The 19,128-nt window shown below is 42.1% G+C and overlaps 1 protein-coding gene across 1 annotated transcript in view; it reads left to right on the top strand.

Annotated features, from left to right (window-relative positions):
* Window positions 1–2,894: 2,894 nt before the first annotated feature.
* LOC306712617 (corticotropin-releasing factor receptor 1-like) overlaps window positions 2,895–19,128 on the top strand; it is a 46,079-nt gene continuing 29,845 nt past the window's right edge. The window contains exons 1-4 of the mRNA XM_079181985.1: window positions 2,895–3,018; window positions 8,187–8,274; window positions 10,394–10,453; window positions 10,791–10,916. Of these exons, the coding sequence (XP_079038111.1) occupies window positions 2,989–3,018; window positions 8,187–8,274; window positions 10,394–10,453; window positions 10,791–10,916 (304 nt within the window). The 5' untranslated portion in view covers window positions 2,895–2,988. The remainder of the gene's footprint in view (window positions 3,019–8,186; window positions 8,275–10,393; window positions 10,454–10,790; window positions 10,917–19,128) is intronic.

Raw genomic sequence — 19,128 nt, 5'->3', positions numbered from 1 at the left:
GGATTGAAACTGGCCTGAAGAGGAACAGGAAGTCCTCCGGTGATGCAAAACTACACAAATGAAGCTGTTAAGTGTTGGACAATAATGTGAAAAGTGAACAACTTCCATGAGTCCAAGGAGAAATCTCAAAGTCCAAAACTCAAAGATATATATTTGGTATTTTCCCCTGATAAGTGACGATGAGTTGAACCTGTCGAAACCATTTCCCTTCAAATGAAGCAGCGTGAGTGAGCATGAGGTTGAGCAATTGTGATCCGTAGAGCCTTGGAGAGGTTGGAGCCGCCACCATCAATATGTCAACAGATCAATAGATCAAAGTCTAACGTTGCACGTGTTGCTTGTAGTGATGCACCAAAGACAATCTCTATAATTACTCTCAGATGCTTTTTAGCATACTTTTAGCTCATTGTTTGGGTTTTATAGTCCGCAACTTTACTGCTTTGATTCTCTCTGCCAGCGTCGTCTTTCAGCAGCAGCAGGTAGAAACATCTGGTCTCTGCTCAGCAGCAAACAGCAGACAGACTCAGTTAGTGACGAGCTTTTGGAGAATTCAGCAGCTAAAGAGACATATTCCTGTGAGGAGGTGGTGGAGACCAAACACAGAGCTAAAAAGAGACTCCAGTGAATGATGCATCTGCTTGTTGTGTAAATAAGTTCTTCATATTAGCTGTAAAGGTGATGACATGCAGGCTGTTACCCAGCATTCAGCCTTTACCAAAGAAAAAACAAGGCGCTTTAATTCCTAAATATCCCACAAAATCATTTTGTATGTTTTCCACGTAATCATGAAGGAAGCGTAACGATCGTAAACGCACACATTTGAGGCGGACGTGTTCAACAACCAACGATCTTTCACCCAGGAGACAGTTCGGTCCCCGTGTGAAACAACAAGTCACCTTTGACTTATTTGTCACGTTATTTGCGTAATGTAGTTCCTGCACATCCGAGGTTATTTAAACCCAAACAACGATCTTTTCCTAAAGCTAACTAATGTAACTGTACGAAGGACACAGACAACAGTGGCAGCACAGCGATCAGGGTATTCATTTAAACAAACTTCAAGTAACACAAAACAACAGAAAACCTCGCTCAGTCTAAAGTATTTCAGCCGGGCCGCTAGCCGACTTCCCGCTCTCAACCTTCTCCAACCCTGGAGATCTGAGGGAGCCGCGACTCTTCTCCTCTCGCAGCATCTTCTCTCTGATCAGTGTCCCCGCTCGACGTTTGTTCATCTCCCTGATGAGGAGATCAGCTCCAGGTGTGTCTCCTTCCACACCTGATCCCAATGCTCTCCTGAAGGAGTGGGTGGAGCCTTCTGGCTGGAATGTAGATTCATCCAACTACCCCTCAGCCCCTTACACGAAGTTGTTTCCTGTGGAGACAGAAAAAAGGCTTTTTGCATGCAACACATAGAAATGTACATGTGTTGCTGGCTTTCGTAGGAAAACGCACAAAAAATGAGGAATATCTTTTCATAAGATAACATACGAACAGTTGCATGAGGATAAGTTCACTACCTGCTCAGCAGCAAGCAGCAGACAGACACACTTAGCATAGCTGTGAACATAGTGGAGCATTTAAGAAGCAGATCAGGAGGTGATGGAGACCAAATACTGAGCTCAAAAACCGCTCCGAATGAATGCTAATGTTGCATTACATGTGGGCCTACATAGGGGACTATTTGTTTAAGTTCTCATATCAACCTAAAGGTGATGATATGTCAGCGTTGTGCTTCAATTTGTTTCTGCTGCCACCAAGTGACCAAAAAAAATCAGTTACTGCGACTGTAAATAGTCCAAAAATAGAGACAAGTCAAGAATAAACGTACGTTTGTGTAGCAGAGTAAATACATTTCGTTCTTTCTCATCCCATTAATCATTTTATGACCCAGCAGTTATTTATGGACCCACTGATCCTGACTGTCCATTGACTGATGGATTGTTTGAGCACTGATCTGCACTCTGTTTATTTTTAAGAGCCTGTTTATTTGGAACTCATTTGCATTGGGTTTTATTTAAAAAGAACCCCGGCGAGATGCTTAACTTTGTTTTATGTATTTTTTATTGACACAGTGGGACCATCTGTCCATCCTCACTCAAAGCCAAATCTGGGAACTCAGAGTTTGGCTCTGATTCAGCTGAGAACAGGGACACATGTTAAAAGGGTTCCCTGTTCCTGGATGAGCTTCTCTTCTTTTCAGTAATGCGCGCGGATTCTACCCCCCCCCCCCCCCCCCCCCCCCCCCCCCCCCCAATAAAATCATCTATCTGCGTCCTTTAACTTTCCCTAAAGCACTGCCGTCTAGATTGCAGAGGGATTACAGATTATGATCTGGGACAGCGGAGAGCCGTTGCATAATTAACTCCGAGGCGAGGAATTGAGTTATTCCTCCGGTTTTAAGTGGCACAACGTGGGCGGCGCGTCGAGGCGTAGATGCTGAACCACCACAGCGGATCCGCGCGGGACTCTCACGCTGGAGTGAAGCCAGAGTGGGGGGGGGAGGAGGAAGGAGGAGGAAGGAGGAGGAGGAACACGACGGTGTAACCTGCGGAGAGAAAGCGTGCCAGCAAAGGGAGTTTTTTTTTTCTGGTCCGGGGCCAGCCGCGAAGCGGGTGCGGTACAGTCCATCTGATGGTGCGCGCGTCTCTCCAAAAGGTGGATTCGGTTTCCAGTCCGCGTAACACAAACTGACGCAGCGACTTCATTTCAGGAGAAAAAGCCGAACTGAACGGAGAGGACACCTGAAGGGATCCTCCTCACTGGACTGGATCTAATCTCTCCGGCCACGCGCCTGTTTCTCTGCTGGCATTTAAAGCAGCACCTTCTGTTTCTCTGGTTTTTATTGGACACAAGAAACGGTGCGACTTTTCTTTTTTCTTTTTTTTGCACAATGAAACTGAAGAGGGAGAGTCTCGGTGGATAAAACGGAGTCACAAGAAGACATTTATTGACGCATGTGGACACTATGTGAACAGTAAACGGGTGGAAATGCGTCGCAAATGCTTCTGTCTGCTCGAGGTAAGTTCTGCGCTTTTGGCTTCATATTGTTTCTAAACCATCGCATCCGGGTTTGGACATTTAATTAGAAATATTTGAATAAACTCAGCGGAATATAATCTTGATGCGAGAGGATGTAACACCATCATCTCATCCAGATGTCAGTTTCGGATATTGTCTCCATCTCACAGCTATTTTATCATCCATTAGATAAAAACCTTTCTCTGAACTCAAAGCTTTGGCAGTAATCCAGACTTCTTTCTGCACCACTTCGAGTATTTGTTTTTTTAAACAACAATCTGCATCATATTGATCAAATTAGCGCTGTGCGTGTACACTTTGCACACTGAAGCATGAGCCAAGTGTTTGGGTTAAGATGGCATGAGAACAACCATCCCAAGTGACACGAGCCTCCCTCTTCTTTTGGAGCTCAGATGCTGATGCTGAAAACACAGATTTGGGACACATGGAGATTAAAAGTGTTAATGCACTCCTCTCACTTCCTGTTCTGTGTTTGGAATCCCAGAAAGGAGAAGTCCAATTAACATTTTCAACTCTTGAAAGCTTCCCCGGGATGACTCATGTGAGGCTTATGTCGGGGCACAGGGGGGCATGTGGTTGGTCGGTGATGCTGCAGAAGCGCTTCAGGAGAGCTGCAGCACTAAGAATAGTCAAGAATCCTCTGAACCCTCCTGCTTCTATTCGCGTCCTCCTTTGTTGTGATTTATTAAGACCTGGACCCCGACTCACGTGTCTCTGTGAGGTCAAAAAGAAAAGAGTACATTTACTCGAGTACTGTACTGTTCTCTTCACCTCTGAGGTTCTTTTATACTTAGATTATTAAACTCACATGAAACTTCTCCAGTTGATTTCTTAATTAGGAGAATTATTTTATTTAGTTTCATACATTTGAAGAACATAAACCTGAGCATTGGATAAATCCAGGTTCAACACTCTTGTTAGTCTTCTAGTCAAAGGTTTCTACAAATGGAATTTTAAATATCTCTTTGTGTCGCTTCATGAATCAGAAAATACTGTCAACAACCATTCAAAGTCGTGGTTAATCATGTTTTAATTAATAAATGTGTATAGATGAGTGTGTGAGTGCTGTGTGAACCTTCAGCACATAGAGAGGAGTGAACGTGTAACGTTTGGTGTGTAAGAGCTGCTGAAGATTTATCATCAGAGTCTGAGAACAAACTTATTGAGAGAAAACGTCCTTTAAAGAGACGTTTAGTTCATTACAGACATTTAGAGACTCTACAGGTGAAGAGGGTCAACACATGAACTCATAGATATCACCATGAACCTTCACTTCATTGCTCACATTAAGACTATTGTTTATAGTGTTCCAGCATTTCTGAAATGTTTGGTTATATGCAAAAGACCTGCAAGGTATGCAAATGAGATTAACCTTTGAAATCTACAGACAAAGTCAAATAAACACCTGAAGTCTGAAAGAAGACTCTAAACTGATCAGTGCATTAAAAAAAACTATGTTTTGAGGTACTTTTCCAGAATATTTCAGTGGTATAAAAAGAAGTATTCAGATGTTATACTCAAGCAACACGAGCCACAGTGTGCAAATACTCTGTGACAAGTCAAAGTAAAGCATTCAAATATTTACTCAAGTGTAAAAAATAAGCATCAAAATAAACTTAACACTGAATCTGCAAGATAAGGTCAGATAAATGCTGTTCAGAGCGGAGTAGAGGTTTGAAGTGTAGTACAAGTACCTCAAAACTAAATAATGATTTCAAGCCTTCAGCGAGAAATATTGTATTTTTTATCTTCTACCACTTGTGTTCAATTTTGCAGATTACTTTTCATACAAAAAACGATCCGATTATAAAACGTTAAAAGTCATTTTAATTCTTAAATCAAAGAATTTCAACCTGCTTTCATTTCAAATCAATTTGTTTCAAGAGAAGCTGGTTCTGCTTCATTGGATCTTCTGAGTGTTTGCTTTGTGTTTGTGTCGGTGACATTTTGTGGTGAAACAAACCTCAGGTTGGCTGCAGCTCACTGACACTTTACATATCACAGGCAAATATTAAAGGCAACAATACACCGCTGCAAACATCGTTAAGCTGCTTCACTGACTCGAACGCAGGTCTAAAATCTGCTCTGTGAGTTGTGAAAAGAAACCTTTCTGAACCGTTACTAGCCATAGAAATAGAGCCGACTGAGGAGCAGCTGGCGAATTAGCTATCTTGCTATTTCCACCATGCTTTAATGCTACGCTGGTTACAGAGAATGAGCCGAGCAGTGTGCTGGTCTCTAGCTGTCCCTCCGCCTCACTTCCCTCTGCTCCAGAGGAGGACGAGCTAACGAGCTAACTAGTCAGCCGTCCGTCTCCCGAGCTGCTTCCGCTCTATATACTTATTTTGTACTTGTCAAATGATGCACAATGTCCTATTTTACTTCTATGTTTCAAGCTCTCTTCCCGTCCGTTTCACCGTGCAGCATTATCAGGGATCTGCTGATCTCCACAGCGCATATTTTCACTGAATATCTGCCGATAACGATCAGCTTTAAGACTTTATTCAACCCCACGATGGGTAAAGTGTGTAATTAATCTGAGTGAGTAAAACCAGTGGGACTAATGTAGAATAAGAAGATGCATTTGAAATAATAAGATCATCAAAGTCTGTTTATTATGATGACGCATTATGATGAAAGCATCTGTCCCAACGTCTCACTGAGGACACCAACGTGTCCAGAAGCAGCCGTGGAAATAGCCTCTCATTGAGAACATTTATTAAAGATGTAAATACAGAATGAACTGCATGTTCTTACTACAGAACAGACTGTGGTTTTAAAAAGGTTCTCAGGACTTGATTGCAGACAGAAAGGCTGTTTTACCATCTCAAATAACCACAAAACATCAATGCTTGGCTCATAATAATCCTTTGATACATAACTCTAGAAGTGTGGCCTTCTTTTTGTTGACAGTAATCCTGTGACTGTATTTTAAACGAGAGCATCTTCCACACACAGAAAACGACGCCCCGCTGAGTAAATACAGGCTGGTTATCTTAGCGGAGGCTATCAGTCACGTTGTCGAGCTTTAATGAGGTGGGAGGAGGCAGGCGGCCAGCAGTACAGCAGGTGACTTCCTCTGATACCTGGCCAGGACTCAGCGAGCGTGAAACAGACGCAGCGAGCCACCGAGGACCGTTCAACCCACAACATCTGCTACAGTTACAGTCTGCGTGACGTGACTACGCACCCTGCTGCTGCAGCCATCCGCTGTCAATGTGCCTTCAACTCGCACACGTAATGAGACAAAAACACAGTTTCATTCTTCAAAGAAACATATTCTTTAGGTTCTGCCCAAAAAAGGGAAGAAGTGCAATGTGTTTCAGATGTGGCAATAATGAGAAGTGTGTTTTATTTAAAGGGCCAGTGTGTAGAATTGTGGGGCAGCTATTGGCAGAAATTGAATATTCATACTTTTCCTTATTGTGTAATAACCTGAAACTAAGAGCTTCATTAGTTTAGAATGAGACGTTTTTATCCGTCGTGCTGCCGGCTGTGTGTCGATATGACCTCAAATTTATATCGCAGTAGTTTTAGTGTTTGTTTTTGCGGTGAGGTATTTAACGGTAGAATTAAAAGGGATATCCCCTTCAAAACATGATTCTCCCAAATATCACTCTATTTGTAATGTAAGGGAACATATAAAGGTCTCCCTGTGTTCCTGCCCCGTAGTGTAAATGTGATGTGACTCACTCAGAGGTAAGAGCCGTGCTGTTGGTTCTAGTTGAGGGTGAACTGTCGTGCTGAGCAACCTGAAGCTCAGCAACAAAGAACAGCTAGAAAACAGTTTACTGTTGTTTTAGTATTACAAAGCTGGTAATCACTCTTAAAAGAATTGACATATTTGAAGAAATCGAAAGCTGACCGAAGCTTTTACATCTTAACAAGAGTTTGAAAATATGCTTTTTTTCATCAAAACGATCTGTTGAATGCTCGTCGGCCGCTCTAACAAGACGTCGAAATGAGTTTCTGTGATGGAACACAGGCGCAGTGTTGGAGTCACGTAACTTATCGGGGATGTCTCTCCCTCGTCTCTCCCTCGTCTCTCCCTCGTCTCTCCCTCATCCTTGTGTGTGAAACTAAAAACATGTGTCTTCATCAAAATGCAAAATACATGTTGTGCCCGAACATGACAACCACGTTGCACCGCCATGTTTCTACAGTAGCCCAGAACGGACAAACTCTGACTCTAGAGAGAGTTTGTGTTTTGACGTCACCTGCAGGCCACCGTAGTTCATGTGAAGCCGTGGTACCCGTCAGCCGCCGTCTGACCTCTGTTGCTCCTAAAGTATGTGCGTTGTTATTACGGCGAGGATGAACGGCGTTACCGCGGTTCTGCCCTCGGGCGGCTCACGTTACCCCAGCTGGAAAGAGGAGGAGAGGGATGGTTGCTATGGGTAATAGACTCAAGGACATCCGCAGCGACGTGCGGGGTCAACTCCAGAAAGGCCGAGCAAAAAACATAACCTGTGACATTTTACAGTCTTCTCTGCCTCTCAATAAAACAACCACTCACAGATGCATCACGGGTTTCCACGCGTCCCCGGTGCAACGTGCAGCACAATGCACACGTTCACCAGCAGCCACAAGAAATCCAGTCTGGACGCAAAATGAACCCGCTGTGCTGTCGAGCACCAAAACCAGGTTCTCACCTTCTATCGTCCCGGTTGTGTAAATGCAGCAGATGCATCATTACATCGTTGTTGTGCTGAAAAACAAGCTGTTTCTTCAGTCACATGAGACCCAGCAGATACATGCACATAACCCTCTCCTGAATTATGTAACATTATTTAATGTCCGTGCACACAAGTCGCTGCAACCACGCACACACAATGCACACGAATGAATGTGAATTTAGCTCTGCAGCCCTCCAAGAAGGTAAATAACTTAGCCGTTATATATTATTGAATCCTTGTATCTGTAAACATGAAAGAGTTGGGGGGGGGGGCAATGATCGCACAAACTACAAAGCGCTCCAAATTAGTCGAGAGGAGTTGTTAATACACGTATCATCGTCTGCTCAAGGGCACCACGAGTCTTTCGGTTGGATTGAACTTCGCCGCCCGTACGTGGGGGATTAAATGAGCGTGTTGAGCGTGTTCTGTTGATGTTTGATCCGCTGATCGGTGGCTCTTCTCTGTTTTCAGGTGTGCGCCATCATGAGCCTCCTGCCTTCAGGCTCCCTCGCAGACCTGACGTGTGAAGCTCTGCTCATGCTGTCGGGAAACGTCTCCAGTAAGTCCGTGTTTACAATACAGCAACATGCTTAGCCAGTTGTGTTGCCAGTCGCTCCGCTGTTAGCAACACTTATGATTAAATTGATTTTGAGCCTTTTTATGTTTAATGACCAATAAATGCCAAATCACAACTCTGTCCTTGTGTTGATTGGAAAAAAGGTATTTTCTTATTAGCGCGCCTTCACGTAGACCTCACAGGTACAGTAAAAACTGGTTATTGAACAATGTAAACCGCAGCACACACCCAGAGAGCACACACACACACAACCATGCACACACTAACAGGAAAGATCTAATTGTTATTTGCCTCCGGGTTTGATACTAAAGATGAGGACTATGATAACAATGTTCTGTGTTACGCTGACACATTTCTCCGGGATGACTCGGTACAATCTTGAACTTCTCTAACTTAAGTGACGAGTACGGCTCCAACTCACGTTAATGAAGTGTCAAAGATAGAGTTTAAAAAAAAGGAAAGCCCAAAATATTCTGTTTACAATCAAATAAAACAGGAAAGCAGCAAATTGTCACAGTGGAGTCGCTGGAAGCAGAAGCTGTTTCTGCTTCATGACTTCAACGATAAATCATCCAAGTCGACAGAAACATGTTGACATCGTAAGTTTCCGCAAACAACGAGATACGTTGAATGACAATGTTTCAGAATTTTAAAAAGTTTGATAAGTACAACAACACAACGTAACAACCCAACGTAACAACTCAAGATAATAACACAACGTAACAACTCAACATAATAACACAACGTAACAACTCAACATAATAACACAACGTAACAACTCAACATAATAACACAACGTAACAACTCAACATAATAACACAACGTAACAACTCAACATAATAACACAACGTAACAACTCAACATAATAACACAACGTAACAACTCAACATAATGACACAACGTAACAACTCAACATAATAACACAACGTAACAACTCAACATAATAACACAACGTAACAACTCAACATAATAACATAACGTAACAACTCAACATAATAACACAACGTAACAACTCAACATAACAACCCAACGTAACAACTCAACATAACAACCCAACGTAACAACTCAACATAATAACACAACGTAACTCAACATAATAACACAACGTAACAACTCAAGATAATAACACAACGTAACAACTCAACATAATAACACAACGTAACAACTCAACATAATAACACAACGTAACTCAACATAATAACACAACGTAACAACTCAACATAATAACTCAACATAATAACTCAACATAATAACACAACGTAACAACTCAACATAATAACACAACGTAACAACTCAACATAATAACACAACGTAACAACTCAACATAATAACACAACGTAACAACTCAACATAATAACACAACGTAACAACTCAACATAATAACACAACGTAACAACTCAACATAATAACACAACGTAACAACTCAACATAATAACACAGTGTATTATCATTTTGTACACGTACTGTTTTCCTATCGGTGCTGAAGCTCTTTCATATTGCTGCAAATTCTGAAATGATGCCCAAGCGACGACTGAGGTGTGATTGGAGTAAAAAATGAAATGTTTGTTTGTCAGTAACGGTGCTAATCCCATTAACAACTTTATTACCTGTTACATCACTTTTGGTGCTTTTAAACACGTCCACACGTCACATATTCTGTATTTGAAGCTATGGTGGAGTGCTTGGTGAAGGTCTCCCAAATCAAATTCACAACAGACAACAGTCAGAATTCACATTCACATGGTGCTTATTTTTCTTCTCTCACCACAAACGGGTTTTAAAAAATCTCTTAGACTGAAGCGTCAACTCTTCCCCAGCAGAACATCCTTATTTCCTGATCTTTAAAAAATCTAAATCTAAATCTTCTCGAGTTATTGCAGAAATAATAGCCTTACCCTCAGGGCACGTCTACATTCATATTTGCTGCTACCGTCCCATTATTGCTGGAGGAAAGGTCTGTCATCTGTCTGTTTACCGTTGCCCTTTAATGCGCACCCTTTGTAGCTGTTAATCTGGATGTAATGAGATTTCCTTAGCCCTCTGAAGTGTGCAAACAAAGATTGAGGTTATTGATGAATGTCTTTCCCTCTGGATTTTGCAGTACAGACGCTGGCCTCCACCTGGAACCAAACCCAGAGCAACGCCACAGGTCAGTGGAGCGGTGAGTCGAAACACGTTCCCTCCATCCACAATGTGTGAAACTGATTCAATGCAGCGCTACTACAAAGCAGAGATTGTTGTGGAACACCCCAGGCGGAGAATATGTTTGATCTGAATTCAGATTATAGACGCTAACATCAAAGACAATGCTGGAAATAGATTTGGAGACAACACTCAGGAGTAATCATTAAATCCCGTGCACAAACACATTGTTACATCCCCAACAATTTACCGCCGGAGCGCTGTCGGGATTCCACCGTGGCTATATGTAGTCCCGAGCCAATGCCGGGAATGTACTGTACGGTCTGTGCCTTGACATTTCTGTCCTCGTGCTGCAGGCTCGGGACTCTACTGTGACACCTCCATCGATGGCATCGGCACCTGCTGGCCCAGGAGCGGCGCGGGTCAGATGGTGTCACGACCCTGTCCGGAGATGTTCTACGGCGTCAGATACAACACCACCAGTAAGTCCTCCCGTGTCAAAGCTCCTGCAACTAAACAAGAAACAATAGATTCAAAAGAAGAAACAATAGATTCAAAAGACAGATTTAATTTGATTTCACAACTAACCTCCCTCCACCCTTACTCGTCTTCCCCTTGGGCAAATCCTGTTTACGTAATTGCGTACACAGAGAAATTAGCATGAGCATACAAATTAGCGAGAGAAAAAGTGTAGAAAACAACATGTGTTCACAAAGTAGGACCGCTGCAGATAATACAGCAGAAAGAAAGAAGACTAAAGACGACCCGCTGTGAGAAAATATTGTGTTTTCAGAGCTAAGATGGGAAAAGAAATATAGGATGATGTCACAAAATAAGGTGTAAATCTCTGCCTGAGATGCTGATGGCTGTTAAAACGACCGAAGTCAATACTCTTAATACTTGATCCGGGCCATAGAGCCAAATAATCGGACCCATTTCGACGCAATGTGTTTCTGTAGATGTTTTAGAGATCAGATTTTTGTCGAACTCTACCTGAACTCCTCCGCACCAGAGTTTCTTCAAAGGTCTTAACTCTTAAAGTACAGCTGAAAGTTAATTGCTGCAGCAAACAGATCTGCTCTCTAAATTACACGTCTGGTGTTCTCTTTTGAAAATAAATCTTTTCTCAAATGTTTTCTTATAAGCTGTAGGAATGGCAATCGGTCGTCCACCGCTTTGTTTCTCCACTCAAATATCTCAACAACTGCTTAGCATGGGCTGTCATTTTGTTCAGACATTCATGGAAGAATCCTTCTGACCTTGGTCATCACATTTTAATTTGATACCAATACTTTGGTTTATGACCAGATACAGGCGGCAACCTCCAGGTCTTCACCTTCAACCAAAGCTTCACGTGTTAAAGCTGCATTCTCTCTAGTGTCCACCAGGGGGCGACTCCTCTGGTTGTATAGAAGTCTATGAGAAAATGACTCTACTTCTCTCTTGATTTATTACCTCAGTAAACATTGTAAACATGAGTTTATGGTCTCAATCTCTAGTTTCAAGTCTTCTTCAATACAGCATGATGTTCATTTAGTAAATGATGGTCCATTTAGAGTCAAACAGACCATAAAGCAGGGGATGCTTTAGGGGCGGGGCTACACAGTGATTGACAGGTCTCTACCAGAGACGTATACGGCGTCTCTACGTCACTCCTCAGTCCAAGTATGGTCACTTCCTCTTCATTGATTGTGAAAAAAAACACGGCAACGGCTGTAATCCAAGATGGCGAAGCCAAAACCGCCAAACTCCACAAACCAACGAGTGACGTCACAACGACTACGTCCACTTCTTATGTACAGTCTGTGGTCAGATACCTGCACATCTAACGACATTACCATCAGCCTCAGCTGAGCCTCAGTCTCACTCTTCCACACAGTGAGGCATAAAGATTATTAATCAAACAATGGTATCAGCTGATACCCAAAGCACCAGGTATTGATAGGTATTAAAACTCTGATCATTTAAAAAGTAAATGATTCTGATCAAATATGGATCAGTAGTCTGTGACGTGTTTTCATTTATTGCACTGCGGCACTCTGAAGGTAAAACAGACGCAGCACAGGACACACAATTCAGTCCATTTAGGAGATAAAAGCTGACGTGTTTCTTGGTCATTTAGAGTGTGGAACCCCCACAGGACCCTGAGGACAGAGAGAGAGAGAGAGTCGGGTTATAATTCAGCTCAACAGTAATTTGACACTGCGAGGCTCAGTTCACCTTCAGGATTTTAACATAATCGCCATTCAAGCGCAGACTGAAAGCCTTAAAACAGACCTCCCATCAGCTGACTCCACCAGCGAAGGTCAATAGTGGAAAAAGGAGTTTACTTTATGGAGATTTCGGGCCGAATCACTTTCTGAATGTTAACCCCCCCCCATGATATCACTCCTGAAGTCAAGTTAAATGAAGCCTTAACTTGATGGTGTATTTTTAGCCTGAATTTATTATTTATCCTTATTGAATATTTTATATTTTTTTCACCGATGAGGTCAGAAGAGGCTAAAGGCAAAACGTGTAATGAAGCTGCTTTGCCGTCACTTCTTTTGCTAAAAGCTTCATTGTGAAAGGTAGAAAAACACGGTGACCTTAAAGAGTTTTCTGTTTTTCTTTCAGGGTTTTTTATTCACCACTTTGAGCTGAAAGCAGCAGTTTGTTCCTCTCCGTCCTAATGTGAACACAGCACACAGCACACAGCACACAGCACACAGCACACAGCACACTAAACAGCTCAAATGAGTCTGATGGAGCTCGGTGAGCGGCGGTGCAGGAGCTGATGGGTTTTTATTACTGTTTAAAATATGTAGATTAACTACAGCTGTTAAATATATGCACTGAAATGTACAATGCTTGCCTCTGAATTGGAAGCACCCAGGTATACTCAAACTTCGCTTCAACAAGCATTTCAACCAGCAGCACATGTTCGATATTATCCGTCTTTACAGGACGTTTCTTTAGGATAGTTTAGAGGGCGGCACGTCTTGCGGAGGTGTTGAAAAACCTGTAAAATTCCAAAATTGCTTCACAAGACAAAACGGTGTAACCAATGAATGTGGAGATGCAGGCTGAACCGGCTGTGACCAATTAGTTTCTGCTCCATTTCATCGGTGACGGATTCACTGCCACCAGAAGACGAGGTTGCCATAAATTCCCGTGTGTCTATGGTGTAAACAGCTGATCCACTTGATCTATTTTTAAGCTTCTTTTTTTTATTACACAAACCCTTTTTTATGAGATGACACGGCTCTAAAAGTCCAGTCAATACATAAAATAAATATTTTTAAATGATAAAGGATAAGGAAAGGAAACGTATAAGAAGACGGAGGAAGGAGTAGTAGTAGTCGTCGTATTAGGACAACAATAAGTGGCTTTAGAGGAAGGCGAGTGCAGAGCGGGTCGTCCGCAGTGGGCACTTAAAAGCCTGAGTGGATGTGTAGCTTCTCCTCAGATCCAGAGGGAGATTATTGCAGAGTTCAAGTCCACGAGTGCAAAAGTCAGCTTCCCTTTTTAGTCGGAGTTGTTGGTGCAGAAAGAAGATCTGAGACGTGCTTCAGCCAAAGATCAACTCTTAACGCCAAGAGACAAATCCATGATAAGATTTATAGACGAGCAAAACCAATTACAAGAAGAAGAAGAAGAAGAAGAACCCACACAACTTTATTCACAGACGATCATTAACAGATTACTGAAGGAGAAAACTGTAACAGCAGCACAGAATTCACATCCTTTACTTTAATACAAGTACACACTGTGAACAAGTTAAAGTCCTGCATTGAAGCATAATCAGAGAAATGTAGGTAAAGTGTTCTACTATTCTAGAGTTAAACTCATCATATTAGGACAGATGCTTAACATCGCTGGCCATCATTTGAATGACTTCGGGTCAAGTCAAAACCAAGATAAACATATTAACACAGTATAATAATAGAAAGAATAAAACCTGAGTCATGTGTCAGAATTATTGACTCAATAAGCTTTTTCAGGAGTTGACACGAAGCAAGTGTGAAAATCAAAAGAGGTGAGATGCCATAAAAACAAATTCCCATGAATTAAATATGCAACAGTAAATATGTCTTAAATGATTTGTATCATTGTAGCTTTTTCTTGACAAAAGCTACAAAGAGCTTTACAGAGAAGAGGAAAAAAAGCAAATTAAAAATTAACAATGAGATCTTCAAACACAGGAGATTAATAAGAAAATATAAATTTAAGGACGAAAAAGCGAAACACAAGAAACTTTTAAAAGCTGTTTTGTTTTGTTACAAAAGATTTGATGACAACGTATTTAATTTGTTTTTCCCCATAAAATATCCAGTCTTACAATAAAGTATCTGCTCACAGTGACTACAGCATTATTAAACCTTTTATTATATGTTATTTAGGCAGTAGCAGCACGTGTTAAAGTTTAGAGAAAGATCCTGGTTTATTTCAGAAACAGTCTGCAGAGACTTGAGACACAACGTGTTTATTAGCATTTAACTGAAACCTCTGTAGCTCTCTAATAGACATGGTGGTGTAGTTTCTGGTGCTACTTAACAGAGACAGGCTAGCTGTTAGCCCCCGTTCCCAGTCTCCGTGCTAAGCTAAGCTAATTGGCTGCTGGTTGTAGCTTAATAATCAACAGACACATTTAAGAGTGACAAAAAATGTCCAACTGTTCCTTTAAATTGCCTTTTCAAAACACACAAGGCAAGTATTGATAAAATGTATAAATATACAGCGCATCACATGATAATTTACCCAGAGACAGAAGTCATTCACTATTAGTGCTTAAAACAAAGCTCACACCTCTTAGACCTGAGGTTCTCCACCAACCTGCAGGTTAATGGCACATGTTGCAAACTCACCACTGTATACCGTCATTGTTTAAGGTCATTGTATATCTTAACCTTTGGTAAATCATTGTTTAACCCTTTAACCTGGCTACAGGTGAATGTCCTCTTTACCACTCATACATAAACATCATGCAGACAAAGTCCAACACTAGTCCTGTACATGCAATCTATCACGGCTTAACGTATAGATAATGACGATAATTTCCTTTTACATTAACATTGTGAAATTATTGTTTAGGTTTCGGGAACAATACTTTTGGTTTAGGCTTAAAAAAAACATCATGGTTTGTGTTACAATGTAACAATACAAACAATACAAAGTAACAACTTAACGTAACCTAACAACGTAACAATGTGACAACGTAACATTACAATGTAACAACCTAACAATGTAACAACTTAACACTGTAATGTAACAATGCAAAGTAACAACTTAACGTAACCTAAGAACGTAACCTAACAATATGACAACGTAACATTACAATGTAACAACCTAACAATGTAATGTAACAATGCAAAGTAAGAACTTAATGTAAGGTAACTTGACAACGTAATGTAAAAAACGTAACTCAACAAACGTAACAATAACTACGTTTCCATTCAATTGTCATTTTCTGAATTTTGACAGATTTTTAAAGGCATATTACTCAGTTTGTACTGTTAAACACATCTTTGACCAATTTGTGTTTCACCTTGTACAAATGTGTAAATGTCACACACACACACCTCGTCAAGATATCTCACTCTGTCTCATTAATTCTTCATTTTTACATGAGAGGAGAAAAAACACAACTAGAAAATTAAATCTAATGAGTCGGGGGGAAAAACTAAACTGGTCTGAAGATCGAAAGCACTTGAGTTAATCTTCTTCTTCTTGCTGAGACTTCGGAGCCTAATTGGAGCGATGAACGCAGGACTAATCACGCTAATCATCGCGAGCTCCTCGATGCTTCTGACGCCCTCTGAGATGATCGCGGCATGTTGCCAAACATATGCACGGAGGGGGGGGAGGACAGACGTCCGGCGGCCGTTGTCCAGACCGCTCAGCCGCCGAGTCCGTGACAGGTGCCCGGTGGCGCCGCACGCCCTCCTCTGGGTTCGTGACTCGGCTCCGGCACTGTTGTTGCACCACGCCTCTTGCCCTCCACCCGGAAACCCCTTCACCATTTGTGGCCAAGCTTGACTTTCCCCTTAATGGTCCCCAGAGGGACGCCAGCGGATTTTCATACGGAGGCCAGTGTGTGTGTGTGTGTGTGTGTGTGTGTGTGTGCACATGTGTCACTGACTGGCTGTGAGTTGTCTGGTCTTGCGCCAGTCAGAGTGGATAGAGGATGAAGAGGATGAAGAGGAGGAGGGGGCTGTACTTTCTATTTAGAGTAGTGCTCGCCCGCCGTCAGTGGGATGGCAAAGCCCTCACCCCGGCTCACCCTCCTGCTCACTCACAAGGAAAGCAACGCGTTCTCTTTTTGCTGAATGAGCTCGAGCGCGGCGCGCGGCATTCGTCGAATATTAATTCATGAATGCCGTGTGAGCGTGTCGACGAGGGGGGGGACATCAAAGACAGAAGAGACAAAAGAGAAAGATGTAAAAGTGATGTGAGGAGCTGGTGTGTGTGTGTGTGTGTGTGTTTTATTCCTGCAGTAAGTCGGACACGGGAAGTAGATTATTCTCTTTAGACCTCCTTGAAAAACAGACGGCTCCGTCCTCTGCGAACCCTCGAGGTGTCTCATGCAGAAGTGAGCCAGAACACACAGCCAGCGTGAAACCTGGCACCGGCTTCCTCCCTCAAGAGCGTCGACGGCCCGCGACGTCTCAAGAGTTGCTCCAGTTTCCAAGTTTTTTTGGATGAATTTAACAAGTTCTCCTGAATGAAAATGAGGTGGCAAAAAAAAAGTTTTCCATGTTTTCAGAACACAGGTACGACTCCTCACCTGAATACCCACGTTTATTCACGTGTAGAAGTGTTGTGGAGATGTGGAAAGTTGCAGCAACGTGCCAGTTATCTGGTTCGTCTCAGAAACACTCGGGATTCAAAGGGTTGTTGTGAACAGACTTGTCTGTGGCAGCAGAGGCTGATCCACGTCAGGATTCAGTATTATTGTGTGTTTTAACATCGTTTACGCAGAAATGATTCCATATAGCACACTGTAAAAAAACTCCAAAGTAACACTTTCACAATGTTTGTTTTGTCCAACCAGCAGTCCTCAACATTAAAAAACATGTTAAAAAAGATGAAATGATGTATAATAATATATAACTAATCAGTTTCATCTTTAACAAAGCATTCGTATTTAATGCAAAATCTTAATGTTCAAACTGCCGCTTCATACGTCTGACGTATAAAAAGGGAAATATTGTACTATTTACTCCACTACACTATTAGTTATACTTACTACTGTTGCATATTTTGCAGCTTATTTTTCATACTAAATATATACTAAATACTAAATCCCACATTTCTGACGTCTCTTGACGTCATATATGGACCATTAACAAAACATCAGAGGCAACAATAATCTGATGCAAACATCTGAACGGCCTCACTAGTTTGAACACATAACATGTGATCTGTAGGTTTTATAATGAAGGAACTTAAAGCAAATATTGGATCATAAAACGTGGTCCGGACGTCCATAACTGATGCTGCTGATGAAGTTTTTACAGCGAGTCTGAGGGAGATGTTCCCGATGTTCCTGATGTTCCTGATGTTCCTGCAGCAGAAAGCAGATTTCACAATATCGAGACAGGAGGTGTCAGGAGGTGGTTAGCCTAGCTTAGCATAAAGACTGGAAGCAGGGGGAAGAAGCTAGCCACCAGCCACCAGCACCCTAAAGCTCACTAAGTAACACGTTGTATCTCATTTATTTATCCCATAAATAAACATGAATGTAAAATTTATATTATTTTTCGATTTGTGCAGAAAAAGCGACGGAAAATTCGACAGAAAAAGTAAAAAGGATGTAAAGCATTTGACTTAAACGTCCACTGAAAGGAGATGAAAACATCAGATCTGTGTAGCGATGAGGAGACCGTAACCTTCATCACTGCCTTGCTGGTTTTAAAACAGGCTCTTTAAGTACAAATAGTCACCAATAGAATTAAAGCAAGTGTTGGATCATAAAACGTGAGATCCGTAAGTGTTTCTGCGTCTCGCTGCAAAACCTTTGACACTACTTCCCTGCAGAGTCTGTGAGCTCTGAACAACAGCTGACCTGCAAACACAAGTAACCACATGGTGCTACAGCTCAGATCGCTACCGTCTGGTTTGCTCTGCAGTTGTGCAAAGAAAACAACTCATTTAGTGCAAATAATATGTTTTTCTCTTCCCTGCTGGTCCTGGTTTTAATTAGACCTGTGCTCAGAATGCTCAGAGGAGGAGGAGGAGGAGGAGGAGGATGCTCCTGAGCTGCAGCCATTGATCCGTTGTGTTTAAAGCGCTAAGTAAGTGTGACGAAATTTGGGTCAGCGTATATTTGCTCGTGTCAAGCTTAAAATCACAGCAGAATTTCTGCTGTGCTCTTGTGTTTTTTTTGTTTTTTTTGCCACAGAGAGGATCCTCTGCTCTTTGTTAGTCAGCGGTGTGCGTTTGCTGTAGTGTTTGGAAATGAAATGAAAAAGCGGATCCTTCAGCCTCGAGGCTTGAAGGGCGGCCGGTGTTCCATCCACATCCACCCAGAGCTCCGGGTTCCACGGGGAGGGTTTAGCAGCTGTTTTTAACACCTATGCAGAGACAACAGTGGCCGGTCACTGGGCAAAGTTTAACACTGATATGTACCATGTATCCTACAGCAATGACAGCCTCTGCGATCCTTCTAAAGAAGCTCCGCAGACGAACCCGTCTGCCGGTAATATAGAACTC

This window comes from Pholis gunnellus (genome assembly GCF_910591455.1).
Source record: "Pholis gunnellus genome assembly, chromosome: 21".
NCBI classification, from domain to species: Eukaryota; Metazoa; Chordata; class Actinopteri; order Perciformes; family Pholidae; genus Pholis; species Pholis gunnellus.
The sequence above is the reverse complement of the archived record's forward strand: the minus strand, read 5'-3'. Positions and strand labels throughout refer to the sequence as shown.